Source organism: Condylura cristata, unplaced genomic scaffold, assembly GCF_000260355.1.
Source record: "Condylura cristata isolate star-nosed mole 26May11 unplaced genomic scaffold, ConCri1.0 scaffold00004, whole genome shotgun sequence".
In the NCBI taxonomy this organism is placed as follows: Eukaryota; Metazoa; Chordata; class Mammalia; order Eulipotyphla; family Talpidae; genus Condylura; species Condylura cristata.
This window is the reverse complement of record NW_004567105.1, coordinates 16,863,255-16,886,120: the sequence shown is the minus strand read 5'-3', so window position 1 is coordinate 16,886,120 and position 22,866 is coordinate 16,863,255. Positions and strand designations below refer to the sequence as shown.

At 31.9% G+C, this 22,866-nt stretch overlaps 1 protein-coding gene across 1 annotated transcript in view; it reads right to left on the bottom strand.

Moving 5' to 3' along the window:
- Positions 1-22,866, bottom strand: part of EEA1 (early endosome antigen 1) — a 93,737-nt gene that overhangs the window by 53,794 nt on the left and 17,077 nt on the right. The window contains exons 2-9 of the mRNA XM_012735139.1: positions 22,133-22,225; positions 10,568-10,695; positions 6,076-6,130; positions 5,921-5,986; positions 3,888-3,927; positions 2,960-3,073; positions 2,595-2,716; positions 1,518-1,673 (exon numbers count right to left, since the gene is read on the bottom strand). Coding sequence (XP_012590593.1) covers positions 1,518-1,673; positions 2,595-2,716; positions 2,960-3,073; positions 3,888-3,927; positions 5,921-5,986; positions 6,076-6,130; positions 10,568-10,695; positions 22,133-22,225 — 774 coding nt within the window. The remainder of the gene's footprint in view (positions 1-1,517; positions 1,674-2,594; positions 2,717-2,959; positions 3,074-3,887; positions 3,928-5,920; positions 5,987-6,075; positions 6,131-10,567; positions 10,696-22,132; positions 22,226-22,866) is intronic.

The window sequence follows — 22,866 nt, the reverse complement described above, 5'->3', positions numbered from 1 at the left end:
TTCCTCCCTTGGACTCCTAGTGTCTGTGTGCGTTCCCCATTATTATAAAATTAAATTCAGGTTTTTCTCCTACTAGTCTGTCTGATGTTAAATTGTTTACTTGATCATCACAAGAATTACCCAAAGGAGTAAAGTGAACTTTTCCTTCTTCCTCTTCACTTTTTTTATTCAGTCTCTCTTTAACTTTACATTAAGCATTTTTACTGGCTAAGAAAAAGCTCATGAATCCACAGAAATTGAAAAAGATTATGTGTTACTGGGCTATAAAGCTCACTTCGGAGAAAAAAGCACCTAACTTTTATAAAATTTAAAGTATGGAGTGGTATCATAAAGTCTTACATACCTATGTATGTTAGACCCTTAAACTTTCACCACTGTTAAGTAATAGAAGTAAAACAAAAGATAGTATGCATTATCTATAATATTTACACTCCCAATCTAATCAATATGCTACTTAATAATGACTTTTGGGTCACCTAAAAACTCTAAAAAGAGGATGCAAACTGAAATATCATTACAACCTAACTTTTTAAACTGAAAATTGAAAAACAGGTTCACATTACATATGGGAGATAAGAAATACCAAAAAAGTAGTCATAAGAAAATATCTCCTATAATACAGTAAAATACACAAAGACTGAAATCTTAAAGCAAATATATTTACTGCATATCATAGTCTGTTGCATGCTCTCATAATTCCAAGAAGGATAAACAGGCCAAAAGCCACGAGAAATAAAAGAAGAACTAAGAATGTAAAAAATTCAGAGTAAATGAGTCTTCAAATATCTCAATTTATTGAAAAAGAACAATTTATTCTACACAATCCCTGAGAACTGGAGCCAATGCACATAAATTACATCTAAACAAATATCAATTCAATATAGTTGTTAAGTTATAAAGAAATAGGTACCCTCTATACCACATCACAAGAGCAAAAATGATTTATCAGAGATGCTTATAAGGGGTATCCTAGATTATCTGTGTTAAGTTAGATTAGAATAATAGAGTAACTTTTGGGTCACCTAAAAACTCTAAAAAGATGCTAATATTAGATTAGATTTTGTTTAAGACTTCTTTCAACAATATGAGCCAATAAATAAAAACAAGCCTACTAGCAAATGAGACTTTCCTAAATATTTTTTTCTGAACAACACTGACAATGCAGTAGTGGAAAATGAAGTCATACTTCCTATACCTCTACCATACTGAGTTAAATTACCACTTACCGACTAGTCCAGAGTAAATATAATTTACATAACTCTCCATAAACATCATTTACTAAGTAGAATAATACTTTTGTGGAAACTTCTTTAAGTGCTTAGCTATATAAAACAAAAATAAAAAAATTAACTACCATTGACTACATATTGACTACATAAAAATATTAGAACAAATTATAGAGTAATAAATACCTGTTTGCTAGGTCACTCAGAAAAATCTCAAATCCTGGCTTCACTCAAAAGTACACCATAAATAAGTTAAGGTCACCCACATTTAAGTACATAGAACCTGATTACCTCTGAGTTAACATAGTTTGCTTGTAACTTTTTACACTCATCCTTGAGTTTTTCAGATTCTCTCTCACGTTCCAAGGTCATGTTATCCATTAGTGTTTGAACCTGGACAAGTTCTTTCTTCAGCACAGCAACATCTTCTATACCAGGTCTCTGAAGCTATGGACATTTTAATTAAAAATTATAGTGAAAAACTAATATGATACACATTTTTAAAAAGTTTCTCTACAAAGATATCAAATGAAAACAATTTTTAGTATCAGTTATTGAACTCCAAACACTGCACACTGACATAACCTCCTTGTAACAAGCCTCTCCTCTTCCCACTTTGATATTTAACAGTAATATACCAATGAGGTCCTATAAAATAACAATTCCTCAATTATTCTTAGAACTTTACCTGCTTTTCTTTCCTTCACAAATTATATGCATTGGTCATAAATACTTGATAAATGCTACATTCTTGTATTTTCTATACTCAGAACTGACAATTTAAAAAAAGGAGAAGAATAATGAGGGTTTGATCTAAGTTGAATGCAGCTGATTCAATGATTCATTTATTCACCTATTTACTGAATGCCAAATAAAGTACAGGAGGGAGACCAAGAGAGATACAATGTTATTAAGTCTAGGGAAAGGACTGAAGATATATGGTGCCAGTGACAGAAACACAGTTAAGTGTAAATAAATGACTTGCTGTTATACCTGCTGAATTAGAAATAAAGGCTAGATTTGCAATCAGAAGTGCCCTAAAAGTAAACAGTTTGATAAAGCTAAAGTATAAGGAAAGGTCAGATCAGAGATATAGATAAAGAAACTACTAAAAGGACAGATGATATCAGGTAGAAGCAACAAAAAAGCTAAAAAATTATGTATCATAAAATTCTATATTTTAGAACCATACATAGATACATACAGATAAAGTATATCTGTAGGTGGTAGAAATACAGAGATTTTTATTTCCTCCATTTCACTCAAGCTGTATTTAGTTTTGTTTTTTTTTTTTTCATCAAAGAATGCATTTCATTTTTTATTTAGGAAGTCATAAAGGTACATTCTAATAAGTGGTTTTCAAATTACCAGTTCAGTCTTTAGATCTCGAATCACAACTGCCTCTTTGTTTAATTCTTCCATCAACTGTGTCACTTTTTGTTCAGCAGCTTCTCGGAGACTCCTCTCTTCATCATATTTTGACTTTACATCTAATTCAAGATAATTATATAAACACTAGTTAACTCTTCTGGAGCATAGTTTTATATATCCCTGTATATCACTCTAACAATTTATATAAATATTTATACAAAAACTTTGTCATCACTAAGTTCTACTAATTACCACCATAAAATATTTTATTACACAAAAGTTTACCTCTAAAATATGATTGGGGAAAAAGTAATGAGACTGACTTATGTTTGTTTGACTAAAAAAATTCTAATTCAACTGACCTGCAATTTCAGTGGCAAGCTGAGCTGCCTTCTGTTCAAATAAGTCTTTCATTTGCTTAATATTAAAATTTTCTGTCTGTGCTTCTTCTAATTGTTGTTCCAAAGATTGTAGTTCTACCAAAAAAAAATCATAATTACTCAAAGTTAATTACACTTGCTAAATTGTTACTATTGATAATCACTGCAATGAAGACAATAAACATGTATCTGTAATCTAAGTACAAATAAAGTATTGTCACATTTCAAAAATTAAGGATACTGTATTCACTGAAGACATGTCATAATTTATAAATATATAAAACAAATGTAAAGAAAATTTAGCATCACACCCAAGTATTAGTTTAAAGGTTACTCTGATTTCATATTTCAGCTATTTTCCTATATCCATCTGATCAAAACGAAATATAGTCTGGTCCTCTGATAAAATTTTATAATGCAAAAATGAAATTAGAAATAGCTAAGATCAAAGTCTTAGATAAAATAAGTAATTAATTACAATCAACTCCTAATATAGCAGATAAAGAAAACTTAGATGTAAAATAAACATAACAGTTAACTTCAAAATATATTTTTGGTCATGCATTGAGTATTACTCCAATTGAAGACAATAATAAAGATACTAGGTTTCACCATTTTATTTTAAAGGCAAAAGAGTGTATCATTCTTTAATACAGATTTAATATAGCAACCATGTTACTGTAATATTCAATGCTATTTATGACTTCAGAATATAATGCACTAAGAAAAGACTAAGATTTTAATTAGTTTACGAAGTTTGTGGGCAATAAACAGTATACTTAGAATATTCTATCTTCATTATTTTTGAGTCATCAATTCTAACTATGAAACAAAATTCACTAGCAGGCAGCAGAGAAAAAGGAAAAAAGATTTAAAAAAATGAAAAAATAGCTGTTTTAAATGAAGTTACCTGCTGATGAATCAGCCACCAATCCATCAGGTTTAGCCTCCTCAATGAGATAAAAGACAAATACATTAAAAGGAAAAGGCAATACTATGATAATTGTCAATGTTACAAAATATCTAAAAGCCACAATTTGTCAGGTAAGTGGGAAGATTTGATGAATGCTAAAGTTTAGTCTGATCACATTCTTCCATGACTTTAAAGAACCACTGAGCAAACTAGCCTAACGATCTAATTTCAGCTCAGTGGTTCTAAGATTCTTCTTTAATGTTAACATATATGAAATTACTATGGGTCTACAGTAGATAGCACTTTAAATTCTGTAAATTCAATAACAAATAAAAGTATATACGCTACAACAATTATAGATTTTAAGGCAAGTAAGCAGTCATGTTCAATATTATGACATTTGAAATTTTGCAGCAGCTAAAAGATGCCACAAAATTATCACTATTAAAATGAGTATGTTAAAGCATACATTTTTAAATTTCAGATCATAAATTATCTTCAAAAGAAGAAATAAAGAAAATACTCTAAAATTTAATTTATTGCAAGTGTTAGGAACAGTATAGCAAAGATTTGCCAAGGATTCTCATAGTATATTTGACATTTTGTCTTTCTTTACATTGGATTTAGACATATTAATTACTAAAAATCATCAATACGTAAAATACCTTCCCCAAAAGTAAATTTCCTATAAAGGCAATTTATGCCTTGTACTGTGAAGAATTTGATTTGTTAAATGTGATATAGTAATCTCAAATGTAATAAACAATTTCCTTTCTCTTTCCAAGTACAGAAAATAATATAGCCCATGTTTGATTTGTTGCTAATGGCATTTATCTAAAACAAGAGTAAATTACCTATAAGTATTTTTAAACTGCTAAAAACGTCTTTTATGCAGAATAGCAATAACTTGTCCATTTATTGGTAAAAGACAAGAGTCCCAATGTACTAAGAAATCATTAATTACTTAGAAAAACACTAGAATGATTATTGAAGGGCATCCATTTTCCTCTTACAAGTGAAAATTGTATATGGATTTGGTAAAATTCATTCTTCTGTCAATCTTTGTATAATTTTAGTATTAAAGGCCACAATTTTTTAGTAGAAAAAGCTTAAATGGTCACATTTATTCAGCAAATTAAACTACAGACTCTCAGAAAGCAAGTGAATCTCACTCAGGGATAGCCATTTTTGAGAACACTTAAGATTTTTCCTATTTTTTTCCATTTATTATTCTCATATAAAGTTACACAGAATATATGTCTGTAGTTGTATACACATATATTTTTATTCTGTTTTTTAAGACTAATATTGTTAGATTTTAAACTACAATAGTTTTCTACTACAACAATTTTCCATGTTCATCATCTTTACTAATATAAACTATAAATATTTATTATAGTTTTTCCCCTACTAATAGAGTTTAGTGATTTCCAGTTGTCACAAACACAAATGTTTTGAAGTTTCACCACTGTTTGAAACTGTATTTTTTTTAACTATTTAGACATTTGTCAGAAAATTAGAATAATGTAAACTGATATAAAAAAAAAAGACAACTCACAGGTAACTGATTCTTAATGTAGGATATTTAAGAAGTTACAGTGGGGCCTCCCTTGTGACCTAGGTGTTAAGTCTCAGCACTATCAGAGCCATAGACTGACTTCCAACTCCTGCCAGGAAGAATAACCCACATATGGTGCAGCAGACCTCTCCTGTTCTGCCTGCTGCTCCTCTTAGCAGTATACTTCAAGAGATCGGCCTGTTCTGCTTCCCACTCTGTCTATAGTAAATGCTCTCTCATACACCCTCATTCCCACACCTCTGGCCTATATTCCAGTTCTTCTACAAAAAAAGTTACATTTTAACTTTCCATACATTTTATTTGGGTTCATTTGAAGTACAAAGGATATACAATGTAGGCTACTAAATAAAGAAAAACAAATTAGGAAGTTATTTATAAAAGTATTAAATTTAATTTCCAACAATAAAACAAATGACTAACAAATACAGGACAAGAATTTAAAAGCAATTACTTGCTGCTGCAGCCCTTGAAATTTTTCTAATTCTTTCTTTAATTCTTCTGAGTACCATTTTTCTTCCTATGGGAAAAACTTTAGTTAGTAAATTTCAAAAGATTTACTATCAAAAAACACTGAAAATAAACAAGTATAATCATTTATAACATTACCTTCAATGAAGCCTGTAGGTCTTGAACCTCTTGTCTAAGTAGTGTTATATCATCTCTAAACATGTATGTAAGAAAAGGGAATTAATAATTTTCTTTATTTAATAATCCAGTTATAACAAATCATTGCTAGTAACTATGTATTAAGAGTCTATTTTTCCTCAAGTATTAAAAAAGCTACCCTAAATTGTATACATATATATATATATATGTGTGTGTGTGTATATATATATATATATATAACCCTTAAAGAAATAATGTAATAATGTTAATCCTGGAGCTCATAGTTTATAATTAGAAAAACTCTTTTTGTGGAAATAATGATATTACTTGTCAAATGCCTGCACTAAAGTACCTAAGCAAAAGATGCATCAATAGCTTCCTATTGCAGTTACATAAAATCTGAACCCTTTAATAAAAAATCTCACAATCTATTCCCTGCCTAATCACTCTCCCCTCCTCATTTGCTTTGCTCTGGTTACATTGGCTACTTTCTGTTTCTTAAGTCTGACATGCTCTTTCCTGCCAGAAACCTCTCAGATTCTGTTTCCCTCAACTAAGAGTCAGTCTGCCAAAGAATGATGCGCTGAAGACCACTCTAAGGCCCCTAATGCAGCAAAGAAATCTCATCAGAAAATATATTTGAAACTATTCTGAAAATCAGGAATATCTCCTGTTGGGCCATGAAGAGCAGAAAAAGAAACTCTCTTTGCTCCATGTCACTACTAATAGCTGTCATGGTAGAAGACACAGAACTGAAATGAATGGATTATGAATAATCAAATGAATTTAGCATAGAAAGAATAGGATTAATTCTAATAACAGGGAAGACCTAGAAGAGACCAGCACAATGGTAGAAGGTAATGAGACATTTTGATGGAAGAACTGTTTTCTAGAATAGGAGCAGGAATAGAAAATAAACAGGTCATCTTCATCTGTGAAATACAGTTAATAGTAGAAAGGAAATTGCCAGCAAAAATAAATGAAACAATGGAGAAATGGGTCTTCTACCTTTTATACCCATTCATATGTAAATAATTCTTATTCAATAGACAATTGTTATCTACACCACACTTTTAAGTTGTTCATTCTAATGAGGGAAGTAAATAATGTAAACAGAGTAATAGGCTATTAGCAATTCTATGATATAAATAAAAACAAATTAAGAAAAGAAAATAAATCCAAATATTTCTCAACAAAAGAAAAAAAATTTCTTATTGTAGTATATGAGATGATGGTTCTATTGTGGTAATCACTTCATATAAAAGTAACTCAAACTATCATGTTGCATGAACACCTTAAAATGATACACTGATCTATGTGAATTATTACTCGATAAAACTGGAGGAAATTCAAGCAGGGATACTGCTATATCAAAGAGGACATCATGATGAAATAAACATTGACATTAAGTCTTTAATCTTTGAATACAAAAGAAAATTAGATAATAGATACCTGTTACTGTTACTGATTCTTAAAATTTGCCTTTTTCTTTTGTGAAACTTAAATAGTGTGTTTTAAATTTTGTGTTTATGTGGCCTTATGAACTAATCTGACCTGTGGAAACCAAATGCCAATTGTAGTACACTTAATCTCTACATGTGTATGAAAAATTGTAGGTATGCTTTAAGTTGTCCCTGCTTTTTATTAATCTTCCAACACTATAATTGAATGGTTCATGTTAAGTTGAATGAAATTCCATGAAAGATAATGGGAAATAATTTCAACTCAACCTCTAATTGGGTAGGTTCAATTGCTCCAATTAACCTTTTAAAAGTGATAACGGTGAAAAAGAAGCCCTCTTACACTGCTGGTAGGAAGGTCCAGCCTCTATGGAAAGCTGTGTGGTGGTTCCTCAACACACTAAAAATGAATCTACCATATGACTCAGCTATTTTACTTCTAATAATCTACCTAAAAGGCATAAAAGCACTACTTCAAAAGGAAACCTGCATTCTCATATTTATTGCAATACTATTTACAATAGCCAAAATATGGAAACAGCTTAAATGACCCCAAACAGATGAATGGATCGAGAAGATGTGGTATGTACACACAATGAACACTATCCAGCATCAAAAAAAGATAAATTCATGCCACTTACAGCAACATGGGTGGAGCTAGAATGGATTATCCTAAATGAAGTATGTTCAGAAGGAAAAGGATAAATATACATGTTTCACTTATATGTGAAATACAGAGAAAGCAGAAAAAAAGGTCAAAAAAGAAGATAAAAACCTGTCTTCTTAGTTGACCAAGGAGCTAAGGTATCAAGGAAAGGAGGAAGACTGATCAAAATGGAGGCAGCAAGAGACAAGGGACTATGGTGCTAGATCACAGGTGCTATGGCAGCAGGAGAAACTATAAGGACTACACTTGAAAGGTCAAAGCAAAGACTATAAAAATCAACACCAACGTAAGAGGAAAAGTTCTTTGTCTGAAAATAATCTTTTAAAAAAATTTTTGAAAGACAACACAACAGAGAAATAGAAAAAATAAAATGTGCTGTTTCAGCAAATTTATTAAAATAATTTGCCTATAAAAGAAAAAGCTTTTAAAATGTATAACAAATAAAATAATGTAAAATAAAATGAGCACATCATTTTTCTGGCTTTAGTAATTGGATAAAAAGATATAATGCTGTTGTTCACCAAATAAATAATGGGAAATATAATGAAGTCTGTTTTCAAAATGTCCTTTGGAACACCTAAAACAAGTTATCTAGTAGGTAACTTGGGAGAAAATTTTAGGTTGGAGATGTAGTTTAGGAGCAATCATGGATGTGGATACTTCTCAGGTATATTACATGAAGGAGAAGCACACAAATTAAAAAATAATAATCACAATGATATGATACATTAAAAAAGTTTAAAAGGAGAAAGAAAAATTTGGTAGCACCAAATTTGTAGGAGTTATGGCAGTCTATAGAGATAGTTGATGTTCAAATTCTTCCCCAAATGCAAAAGCTATTCCTTCATTGAAAGAGTTTATTTCTTGGCCTCTTGAAACTGAGCAGGCCCTTAGATTCCTGAGTAGCCCTGGGGTTACTCTGACCAACATAATGTGATACAAATGACATTCTGACACTCTTAAATCCAGGACTTAAGAAGACTGGTAGTGTCTGCTTCTTTCTTCTTGGAATGCTTTCTTAGAACCCAATTGCTGGTCTGTGAATAAGTCCAAGCAGCCACATGGAGAAGCTCAAATGAAGGAGAACTGAGGGTCCTGGCATATAACCCCAGCTGAGCTCCTAGTCAGCACCCAACACCAGCTCCAATCATGTATGTGAGGCTTTATTGGACCTTCTGGCCTTCCCATCATGTCAGTCTACAACAGTTAAAACAGAAGAACCATCCAATCAACCCAAAGAATCATGAGATATAATAAACTTATCAAATTAAACCAGTATATTTAAGTGTATTGTTACAAGGTCATAGACTGTCAAATAAGATAAAAACTGAAAATAATCCAGGTTACTTTGGCCTTTGAAGGAGCAGCTTTAGGAGAATGTTAGGGCACAAACCAGTGAACTAAACATGGAATGGAAAGTCAAAAAGCAAGAACAAGGGTAGGCTGTGGATATTTTTAGATTGAAAGCTCATATACTGAGCATTATCTAGTACACAGCTGGAAAAGCAACTCTGGTAAATTGATATTAAATATGAAAATATTTAAAGTGTGACTTAACAAGTACCTATTTTGTATCTATTTCCTAAAGGTAACAAAAGAATAATACCCAATATTATTAACTTACATGAAAATAATAAAGAGCATTAAGAGTCATTTAAAAGGGAAGATTCATACTTTCTGGTAGCACTGGCTTTTCTCATATATTTTAAACAAATTAAAACAACCATATTTTACAGTTCTTTATTATCAATACATCACAAAGTTATGTGGTCATAATATTTTTCTGTTATGCGGTATTCTTTGTGTTATATAGCATGAAGTAAGAGACTTTTTTTGAAGAGATAAAAGCAAAATGAACTCAAGAATTCTTTCCCTTTGGGAATGTAACACAAGAGAGCTCACCAATAGCTGGAAATAACAATGTATTCACATTTTATTTTCTTTAATTCATAATAGTCAGGTAAAATTGCCAAGAAGTAGAAAATGTGTATGGGCTGATAATTATGTTGGTAACTGTAGAAGAATTTTTAATTATTATTGATTTTTAATATATAGATACATGCATTGTTTTAGCAACTTACTATAAGATCTTCTAAACAAAGCAAAAAATGTCTTTATAAAAAACAGAATATGCAGAACATAATTTAATCTTGTTTTGGTAACTCAAAGTCTTCATAAAAATACAATATCTGTAGGCAGTGGTAGCTGCTGGTCAAGGGTAGAATATGTTATAAAATAAAGGAGGAAGACCATAATAAATGAGGACAGATTTAATAACACTACTGAATTCACACATTATTCATGACTGAATAATGACACCACATATATTCATAAGAGATTATACTTCAAAACTGTTATACTGTACCGCTTCAGAGCAAGATTAGCCTCTCCTCCATGACTTGAGTCATTACCAGCATCATGAACTGCCTCATAGTGTTTGAAAAGTTCATCAGCAGATCCAAGAGATTTCATACACTGGGGACATATGAAACCCTATAGAAAGAGGCAAAAAAAATTATTCAAAATAGTATTTAATATTGCAAAATTATTTGTATATTATGAAACAGTCAAATACCAAATCCATACCAGTGGTGTCATTAAGTAAATTATGATTTCTCGTATTGTAAGATCAAATTCTGGTACTGTATCTACATTACGTCTATCACAGTAGCTGCTTATAAAATAGAAAGAAAGAAACCCATACAACAATCTTTTTGGTTGAATAAATTAATGGCTAGAGTATGAAATGCTAATATTAAGTTAGTTCTAATCTAGACTAGTTGTAAAGATTTAGAGTAACACCCCCCTGATATTCCCATTTATAAGATAGCATCTTCTCTAATCTATATCATAGGAAAGGAAGCAAAAGTTAAGAATAATAATTCTGACCACTGAAGAAAAAGGTAATGTAGCAAATAAGTCATAATTACTACAGAGTATATACAACATCTAAGAAGCATTGTAGTCATAAATTTCCTTGTTATCCTAAGATTAGCATGCAAATGCCTAAAATTAATGTCAAGTTACATAAAATATTGAAACACAAACAATCCTAAAACTATTACATGGTTATTGCATACAAGATCCTGCATGACTATATGACCCAGTCAGTCTGATCTCTGGACACTTCTCACTCTATACTAATTATTTCAACATACTCAAGGAACAATGCTTCTATAAAAACACCCTGGTATCTCACACTCTGTGTCACTGCATAAACCATTTTTCCCTCAAGAATTATTCTCATTAAGTTGTCATGCTTCTACATTCACTGTAACACACACACCTATTGGAGCCTTACACCTATGCCTTCCCATTAACTGCAGTAGTGCAGTACAGCAGTATTTTGAACATACTGTATATTTTTTTACAACCTGTGATTATTTAATAAAATACAAATAAAACTGGCAGTGTAAAATTTGGTGAAAAAACAGACTTATAACAGCTTCTAGGTTATAAAATCCTTTGGTACAGTTAAAAATTAAGTACTCTGAAAATAAACACTAAAAAATGAAAACTTTGCCCCTTCATTCAGTGCTATACAAATAGCACATCCTCATTTATTATTTATGCATATTATGAGAGGCAATCAATGCTCACTAAGTATTGGGGTAAACATGTAACCAAAAAAATATGACCAGTCAAACAGATATATATACATAAAGAACTATGGGGAACAAAAGAGTTGTCCAACTCTGCCTATTACAGTGGTTAATAGTGCACAAAAAATACAAATACATACCTATTATATAGGTATGTGACTTTGGAATTAGGTACTAAAGAATAAGTAGAATAATGTTGGGGAGAAAAAAAAGGTATTCAAAGAAAATGGAGAAGCATGAACTAAGTGCAAGAAGATATGTGAATCACAGTCACACTGCATATGGGAAAAAGAGACAGAGCCAGTGTAAAGATCAGGGGATGACAGGTGAATGAGTACAATGACTCCCTAGGAAGCTCCAGAAATGAGCAAACAGTAGTAACTGAGGATGTGTGATGGATGGCAAAATAATGCCAATAGGCTACAGATATATTTGTCATTTAGCATTAGCAGCTGAATAAATGCTCCCAGCCAATGGGTTAATCTACCTAATGTTACAGTTTCTTCAAAACCATCATTATCTACCATGTTTCATAACTATTCTATATTACATTTGACACTATATAACTTCTGCCCAATAACTGCTAGACTACACTATTCAACATGCCTTGAGTACAGCAGTATATGAACCCCTGTAATACTTAGTCCTTTTTTTTTCTTCTGTGTCTCAGCTTTCACTAGTAACTAGAAGACAAATTATAGTGCTCCTCAGAAAAGTCATATCCAAATTATATTATTTAATTGTCACAACTTTTAACTGTTTGTGTTTCTACTTCCAGGTTTTGGCTATGGATCACAAAAAGGTAACAATCACAATAAGATATGCCATGCCTAAGCTAATAATCACAATAAGGTATGCCATGCCTTCTTAAAACTTCCAAATATTATCAAGTCAATACTCAAGAAAGAATTGATTCACCCCTAAAGAAAAAATTTTAGAAATTCAGTGATATATATTAACTATAGAAATATTCCACCTCATTGAATTTTCCACATGATTAAAGCTTGCATGCTGACATGAAACTTGAATTTAGGGACGCTTCTTACAAAAATGAATCTTTCAAAAGTACATACAGACTTCCTTGTCTTAAATATATATATTAAACCTGCTTATTGTCTTACAGGCATAAATATAATCAGCAAATGGATGTCCTCCATTCTATTAAATCTGGCAAGCTTCTTACTTGCTGTACCCACATTTTATATAATATATATAAATATATTTTTCCTATACCCAGTTTTATATGTCAACAAACATTTCTAAAAACTACTGGCATGTCATTTCTAGCAATGCCAGCTGGCTATGGATGAGAAAGGCAGATTAAAGGGCAAAGTTTACTAAAAATGCATCACTCATTTAAAATAAATATAAAATAAGCTCAGAATAAGTATCCAAAGGATGTCACATGACAGAGCATATGATCTTCTTAGTTCATGGACACTGTCATTCTGAATATTAAAGACTCCTCTATTTTTCCTAAACAAGGATATTGAGTTACTAGATAATTTCCACACAAGGATTGTTAGCAAGCAAATAGTAAAATAACCACTAAATTTATTTTCCTTAATCATTTCATATTTCTCACCGACTTCCAATGAAACCACACACAGTTTACTTAAGATTAAAACAATAAATTTCTTACTCTTGATTTCCATTATCTGTAACCCTTTCTCAGTGAAGATCTACTTCAGATAAGAACTTAATTTGATACTTATGGTATCCCCATTGTGCCAAGTATTCTTTTAGTAAAAAGGAAAGTTCCTATCTAAATGACAAGAAGATGAAGTTGTCACTTTTGATAACTAACAGCTAATTAAGATGAGATGACTCATGAGTTCTAGAAAGAAGATAACAGGTAAATGCTAAGCAGAGTTCCAAGATACTTTCATGCTTCCATCTTTGCTCAAACTACTCAGATGGTACAACTGGTGCCCTCCCTTATGCAGGTACTTTCCCCATTACCCTAAAGAATGTCTGGTTTAATACCGGTCAGTTCCAGGTTTCAGGATCTCCCATCAAGTCAAATTTGCTATTGCATTGTTTTATACAAATAATTTATTATAGAAATTGCCTGGGGTTTTACATGTCTTAGTTATTATTTTATCTCCTGGTATATTATGGTACTCTATTAATATAGTAAATAAGTGACTGGTTAGATTGTTTTTTTACAATCTTACAGATGTCTTCTTACATACTTACTCACAGAAAGTTTTAAAAATTTTATATTTTAATATACGGAGGACTGATGAAACGCAACAAAAATAAACAATCCCATCAAAAAAATGGGCAGAAGAGCTAAAAAGACACTCTCCAAAGAGGAAATGCAAATGGCTAATAAGTATATGAAAAAATGTTCAACATCATTTGTAATAAAGGATATGCAAATTAAAACCACAATGAGATACCACCTCACCCCAGTGAGAATTGCACATCTTCAAACAACTACCAAGAACAAATGTTGGCAAGGATGTGAAGAAAAAGGAACTCTCCTGCACTGCTGGTGGGAATGTAAACTAGTACAACCCCTAAGGAAAACTGTTTGGAGGTTCCTCAAACTGCTAAACATGGAGCGTCCCTACAATCCAGCAATCCCACTCATAGGTATCTACCTAAATGACACAAAAACACTGATTCAAAAAAATACCTGCACCCCCATGTTTACTGCTGCTTTATTCACAATTGGAAAGACATGGAAACAGCCCAAATACCAAAAAATGAATGACTGGATTAAAAAGATGTGGTACATATACACAATGGAATATTATTAATGAAATAAATAAATAAAATACATGTCTTTTGCAGCAACATGGATGGGACTGGAAAAGATCATACTTAGTGAAATAAGCCAGAAAGAAAAGGAAAAATACCGGATGGTTTCTCTCATTGCAGGAATATAATCAAACAGGCAAGAAAATAATGATAATAATGAACAGCTATGTATACCAGAGACATTTTGTGGGGGTGGGAGTGGGGAATGGGATCAAAAACAGTGGGAGGGAGGGAAATGCACAGGACTATGGTGATGGCACATGGGTGATTTGGTGATGGGAAACCCAAGGGGATTGCAACTGAGATGGAAAAATGCACAAAAATATGTAAAAATAAGTTATTATAATAAAAAAATGTATACATAAAAATTTTATTTTTATATGATTTGAAAAAAAAATTCAAAAAAGCTATGCTCTGCATTTTTAGACTACAACAGACTTTTAGAAGGAGATAGATTATGATCATGTTAAAATGTTTTCCAACCTAAAAGTGGGTAACACTTCCCCTCACTGGCCCTCAACTTTAGATTATGTGCCTACACAAACTACTAAGAAAAATTTGAGTGATGCACTATTAATGAAGAACGTGTTTCATCTGGCACCTACCTCAGGTATGGGGAGTCAACACAAAAGTTGAGACAGTGATAAACAGAGATTCTAATAATGTGTATTTTTCCATATAAAGACCGTCACTATTCACATGCAAAGTCCTTCTTCTATGTGAAAATAAAGCATTATAATCTAAAACCTTTTAATATATTCATTTAAAAAATGAACAAAACAACAAAGACATAATTTACAAACATTAACATACATGATTCACTTTAGAGTCCAGATCTCAAGGCAAAGTTTATGCAAAAATAGTACCTTAAACTTTAAAAATTTTTAAATTTACAAAAATATAGGTGCAGACTGTACAAGAAACCAAGCTGATTTCCCAAAAGCCTCTCTTCTTTATTGAACCTTTTTAAAGCATGCATAATTAAAGTAATCTATATTCCCTTGTAGCACAGAGTTAAGCAACACCAAAGCAAGGAAAAACAAAGTTATTTTGAGCAACCCATAACCAAGCTGCTAAAACAAAATATACAAGACCCACAGTAACACTGTGATCATTAAGAAGTTCCTGTCCTCTTGTTTCATTTTCAGCGTGTACTTTCTGGTAATGCTCCGACAAATCAATAGCAGTTATACATCTTTTCATACATAATGGACAGATGAAACCCTGTGAAATAACAACTTTTAGGAGAATATACATAAAAAATTATAAAACAAAATAAAGATGATAAAAATATCATAACTGGAAAACAGTATATTTCTGCTTTGTTAACTAAGTGAATTTTTCAAGCAGTAACTGCACAAAAAGTGAAAAATCTATACAGAGTAGGACTTCAAAAATCATTTCCCATCTTTATGTTATAAATTCCCTTTAGTTCAATTATACTATACAGATCACATGTTATTCATCTTGCTTATGATACTTTGCCCTTATACCTCTGACCACTGTAACTAGCTTTTATTTTAGATCAAGAAATGACTGGCAGGCAAAATAAATACCTTTATTTAATATGATATCCTAAACAACGAAGTGCTAATAATGAAAGCAAACTTTAGTTTTCACCATTTTCCCCTATCCTGAGATCCCATTCATTCCCATACCCATAGTTCCCAGGTGACCCCTCGTTTTAATTTTCTAAGTCAAATAAAATAATCTTAAAACAATCTCCCAAACTCCCTAGAATGAACAAAATCTATATTTTTTAAATGTGTCCTGTTACACTGATCTAAATTCTGGAGTTTTGTCAGATAGGAACAGTAGGAGAAGAGAATATAAGGATTGGGAGCACAAGGGAGAAAGTAAATAAAATGAGGCAATAAGGTATAACATAACATCATGAGTTTGTTTGGGTGCCAAAAAGTACATGTGTATTTGAGTCTAACCAATGCTGACTGATGTGATCTTAAGAAAACCACTTTACCAAATGTCAGCTTCCAATTCTATAAAATGGAGCTAATACTAGCACTTATTCTTCTATAGTTATTTTGCAGCATATAAAATACTTACATTATGAAATGTTATTAGATATATGGTTAAAAGGAAATGAAGTCAGAAAAGGTTGAGAAACTAGAAGACAAGATAGAAATTAAAAATCTTCAATACTCAGAAAGGACTTTAATAGTGATAATATGAGAAAGTTTTTGAGAGGATAGGCAGTTACAGTAATGATTGGGGAGTCAGAGCTTTAACAGTTGTGGCAAATATAAAATGCAATGTGCTGCCACTGGCTTAAGGAGCTAGAAAAAAAACAGAGACCTTTAACATTGATAATATTAAGTAACTGGAAGGCTAAAATGGTCCTTTAGTCACTAAAATCACAACAACAAAGAAGGATTGTAAACAAGGTTCTAAAATAAAAATCAAAACAGGGTAGCAGTTAAGGGCTAGGCTTGGGAATAAATCCTGGATTCACACTACTGTCAGTTATTTATATGACCTTCAATTTCTTCATCTGTTAATGAGATAACAAAACATCTACTTAATATGAGAGTCTCCATGAGAATTAAATGAGATAATCACATGAAGTGCTTATCACACCACCTGGTACAAATAAATCATCCAGTAAATAGTGACTACCATTAATATCATTTGTCAGAACAGTCTTAAAAGGAGATTAGCCAAGGGATGAAAGTGAAGAAAAAGCATTTATTTTATTAACTAATTAAAGAGTTGTTTTCTAAGCACCCATAGTCCCAAGAATACTACCTTGAAAGAACGCATTGTTGCATTTATTTTTAGATGATCACTGTATGCTGCCTTTCATTTTACCTGGTTTCTTCAATGCAACTTTCCAGAAATAAACATTCAATTATTCATTCAAAAAGTATTTATTGAACAAAACTGTGCTACATCTGTTATGCTGCTGTGTTGAGAACATAATGGTAAATAAGACTAGGTTCCCATCCTCAAGAAGTTCAAAGCCTTCTTGAAAATGTTACAAGGGGAAATAATTACTTTTCATATCCATTAACCAGAAAATCTTATCAGAACCGCCTTCAAAACATATTTAGAATCTTAGGGCCCACACTGTTATCACCTTGACCCCAGTCACCCTCCACTGTATATGGATCAGTATAATATTAAAACCTGCTCACAAGCATTTTTCTATCTTTACCTTACTAGAAGTTTATTTTCCACACAGTAGCTCAAGTGTAACCTATAAAAATGTTCACAAATCTGTCACTTTCCTGCTCAAAACTTTCCAATGGCTTCCCATCTCAGTAAGCATGAAAATCTAAACCCTCTCTGTAACTGCCTGAAAGGATCTACAAGAGGTGGGCCTGATTAACTCACTGACTAGTCCCCCTCAGCTCTCTGTGATGGAGCTGCTCTAGACTTCTGGCTGCTTTTCAACATGCCAGGCATGCTCCACCTCAAAGACTTTCCACTTACTCCACAGGCCTGGAACAAGCTTGTTCCAGAAATCCAATGATTTCCTCACTTGTTTCAGTTCTTTGAGCTGTCCCTTTTCTCAAAGTCTCCCCTAACAATCCTATTTGAAATTGCAACTACCTAAACATTTCCTATCACCCCTTCTCTGCTTTATTTTTCTCAAACATCAATTTTTTTCCCATCGTACATCTTTATTACATTTGGGCTTTTGCCTGTTGCCACCACTGTAATGTAATCTCCACCAGAATAAAGATTTGTTTTTATTATTTTATTCACTGCCATCTTTCCAACACCTGCTTACAGTGTCTGGCAATAATAAATATGTAATAAATTAATTAACCTCAAAATAATCATGATTTTCAAGAGAATTGGGACTGTTGTTCCACAGAAGTACAAGAAGCAACAATCTGTTCTAGTATGAGTCAAGGAAATTTTAATGGAAAAAATTATCAATGATGAAACTTGAAGGATAATCAGATATAATGAGGAAAAGAAAAAAGACTAAGACAGAGATTAGCATTTTAAAGGTCCAAGATAAGAGAAAACTTGGCAAACTTTAAGAACACCTTCTAAGTACATAAATAAAGAGCAATGGGAAATTGAAAAGGAATGAAGCAATAAGCAGGAGACAGATCACAAAAAGGTAAAAATAAAAAAAACTCTGGAAAAGGCTAAATAATTTAGACTTTACTCTAAGAATAACTAGAAAGCATTAACCTCAGTTTTAACGTAAAAAAAAAAAAAAAAAAAAAAGCAGAGGTCTGTGAAATAAGAGATCCTAGAGATCCTGGATAGAAAGTTTAGGGTTATACCCAGTTTACTGTCAAAGAGTTATAAACCTAATTTATATAGGAAAAAACTCCTAACAACCCATAAAATCAGAAAGGGACAGACAAGTGTATCACAAATGCCAAAAGGAAGAAAAAAAAAACCCTGAAAGAAGTCTAGATACAGAAAAATTATGAACTATGTCTGAAGAATTTAAAATAACAATTATAAACATGCTTGCTAAATTAAGAAAAATAACGGATAGTGAAAACTGGAACACAATAAAAAATGAGTAAAAACAAAATTGCTACAATGAGAACAGATTTAAGATATCCTATAACAATTTAAAAATACATCAGAGGGTCTCAAAAGTAGACAAAGGCAAATAATGGAGAGAATTAATGAGCTTGGAAATACAGCAGTAGAAAAAACAAACAAAACAACAAGGAGATGTAAGAGCTTTGGGGCTAATCTAAAACAAAGAAATAGCATCATGGTGGTTCCAGAAGAAAAGAAACAGAAAGCCATAAAAAGCTTATTTAAAGACATTAATCACTGAAAACCATCTCAAACTGGAAAACAAATTAGACGTCCTGAAGCAAGAGGCCCAAAGAGTTCCAAACAAAATACCAGAGCAATTAACTCAAGACACATTATTTAAAAAAAAAACTCAAAGTCAATGCCAAGGACAGAAAGAACAGTAACCTACGAAAGACTACCAATTAGACTATCAGTTTACTTTCCAGTAGGAAAATTAAAGGCAAGAAAGGAATGGCAGGAGACAACAAATACTCAAAGATAGTACTTTCCACATTAGAAAATGAGCTTATCATTCAATATAAAATGAAGAGTAAGAAGCATCAATGAAAAACAACTATTAAAAGAATTTATCACTAAAGGATTATTATAAAGTAACAAAACAAAATAAATAAATAAATACAGAGGTAACAAACATCTAAATTATAAAATATGGAGGAGAGTCGATGTCAATCAATGCACAAAATAACACTTCTGTCTCATAATCACCTTAAATGCAAATGACTTAAATTCATCAGTTAAAAGGTATATATAGTGATTGGTGACTGCAAAACAAAATCTACCCCAAGAACATGACATCATCAACCCAAAAAAAGCATTAAGTTCTACAACAGTTAGTGCAGTAGTACACTGGTAGCTACGAAAGGGAAATAACATGCGCTCCCACTAACAGAGAACTGTATCAAGAGGTGATACATCAAACAATAGAATTATTATTCAGTATTCCAGTAAAAATGCTGCCATTTATAAAAAAAAAAAATGGAAGCTATGTAAGGGAATTATGAGCAGCAAAGCAAGTCAAAATGACAAAGACAATATTGGACCTTTATATATATTTTACATGATATGATGATTCAACCAAACAAAATGTCTATAAAAATTAGTGGCCACTAATTAACAGAGTGAGGTTCTTGAAGGTAGGAAGAAACAGAAGAGGAACAGTAGAGGGGAAATAAAAAAGTCCAACAAAACAGTAATAGTGTTTAAGTGATATTTAGGAACCCATGTGCATAAATTAGGCTCTGGGAACCCTCACATAGTAGTAGCTGGTCAAGGCTTTTCTGGCAGGAAATGTAGAGACTATATTCAGAATATCTGTCTATACTATCAAGAACAAATTGTTTTAAAAGAAAAAATAAAATAAAATTAAGTCAAAACATATCAATAATCAAAATTACACCTAAGAACAAAAAAAAAGTTAAAAAAAAAACATACAAAACACAAAAAAACATTATTTCATTACTATTAAACATAATGATAGACATTCTATTCACCAGAAATATGTAACAAATGTAAGAAAAGGGGGAAGGAGGCAGTGATCATAAACAACATGTTAAAGAAGTTTAACTTTGAAAGAAAACAGCTGGTAGTTAAAGGAGGAATTTCAGGATAAAGGATTTTTTTTTAATTTTTTAGTGTCCTTCCTTTGTTTATTTTTGCATATATTATACATGTTTTTACTCAACATCTTTGTATGCTGATGAAAATAATTCATAACATAATTAAAAACAAGTAGCAGGAGGGGAGATGGTAAGTTAAGAATAGAGAGAACAGAATCCAGAGCACCAGAGAAATGACTGTAATTTAATAGGAAAGAAATCTACCTGTCTCCCCTGTACTAAAGAAAGAGAATGCAGATGCAGCTACAAAGTTGTCTAGTGGTTCCCATTTTCTCAATGATATTATACAAAAGGTGGCTGAGGAAAGGTGAACATAGGTTAAGAGACATGGGAGAAGAGAGTATCAGAGCAAGTAGGGAAATGACTCTAAAAAGAAAACAGTAATATTATCAGGCACTGCTCACTAACCATGGAGTACTGACTTTGTTGTTATTTGTTATAAGGCTTTCTAGTTGTTTCAGTCTGAGTAGGATCAACTGTGATTAACAGATTCCTTTCCAAGGTCACAGCTGAGCACTTTGAGATCATTATATCATGAACCCAGTTTGACATATTTTTCTTAAAGATATTTTCTTAAACATGTTCTTAATAAAGTTCAACTACTTCCTTTCTTCTTGCTCTTATAGCAGTTAAAATCTTATTGTGGTTAATATACACATATATGAAGATAAACAGAAGAAGAGACAGAAGGTCAGAGAGAAACAAAACAAATAGATAGAGCCATACCCAGAAATGTGCAAGATAGACAACCCATCACAGTAGACGCTTAAAAGGGAGAACAGAGAAAAGGGAACTGGATAGGCAGTAGAACTGAGCCCAGAAATGGGCAAATGACAAAAAATGTCAGAGCAGAATGTGTGTTGATCTCACTGGCAATACTATGGAGGTTTTGTGTTCTTTTCTTTCCTTCTTTTCTTTTTTCTGTAATAAGTTAATATTGTCATTAAAAATTAATGCAACAACTAAGGGTAAATGCTCAAAATTTTAAACTTTTTTTCTTTTTTAATTTTTAATAAGCTACTAAATAAAGATAAACCTTTTACAAAATCAAAAATACAGCAAACCATATATAATAAATTTTCTAGATAACCTAATTTTTCCACTCAGTCATTAATAACAGTATAAACATATAAATACTAGTTAATAGTAATTCTTTATGAACAGATTTAAAAATCTTCATTAGGTTGCGTTAACATGAGCATTCAATACAACTGGCAGTATCAATTTCCAGCCTAAATATACAGCATTTCAGCTTACTATTCAAGTTGTATTCTAACTTCATAAGAATAAAAAAATTGTGAGAACTTTTCCAACAAAAGTCTAAATTACCAATCACTACTCCAAATATTTGCTATTTTCCCTTAAGTAACACAGAATTGTACTCCCAAGTTATTATTTTCATACCTCTGAAGAGCTTTCATTATTAACATCCACTGTGTTTATAGGAGTTGCTGATGAATCTAAATCAGAACCTTGAGAGCCAACTCTCCCAGGAGTCTGAAACACAAACAGAAGGGGGAAAGAAATCAAAGCAGGTATTAACAATATATTTCAAAAATAACAAACAGTAAACAGAACTAGTCTAACACAAAAGTAGATGCCCTCTCAGAATTAACAAACTATAGCTTAGTACTGTATATCAAAGAGCTCTATAAGCATCCTCTTATTTTTAGTTTTTTCATGATAAAAAACTTTACCTTCATATATAGCGCTTAATAGTTTTCAACTCAGTTTCACAAAACATCTCACTTAATCATGACATTTTTGAGAGCTGTACAAAAGCTCTCATCTTTGTAGGTAAGAAAACATATTCGAAAATGGCTAAGGGACTTCTCAAGAGTCTCTAATAAAAGTCAGAAAGTAACTGAACAAAAATGCTAATCTTATTACTCTTGCATTTTCCTCTATACTATACCATCTAAAAGTTAACTATTGGGTGTTAAAAAGATGAACAGACGGCCCTCCCTGGTGGCGCAGCGGGTTAAAGCACTTCACTGAAAAGCTTAAGCCACTTTCGCATGAGTTCCATTCCAGCCTGCCGTGGCAGACCTCTCCTGACCAGCCCGCTGCTCCCCTCAGGAGTGTACTTCATCGATCTGCCTGTTCTGCTCCCCACTCTGTCTCTGGTGAAGCCTCTC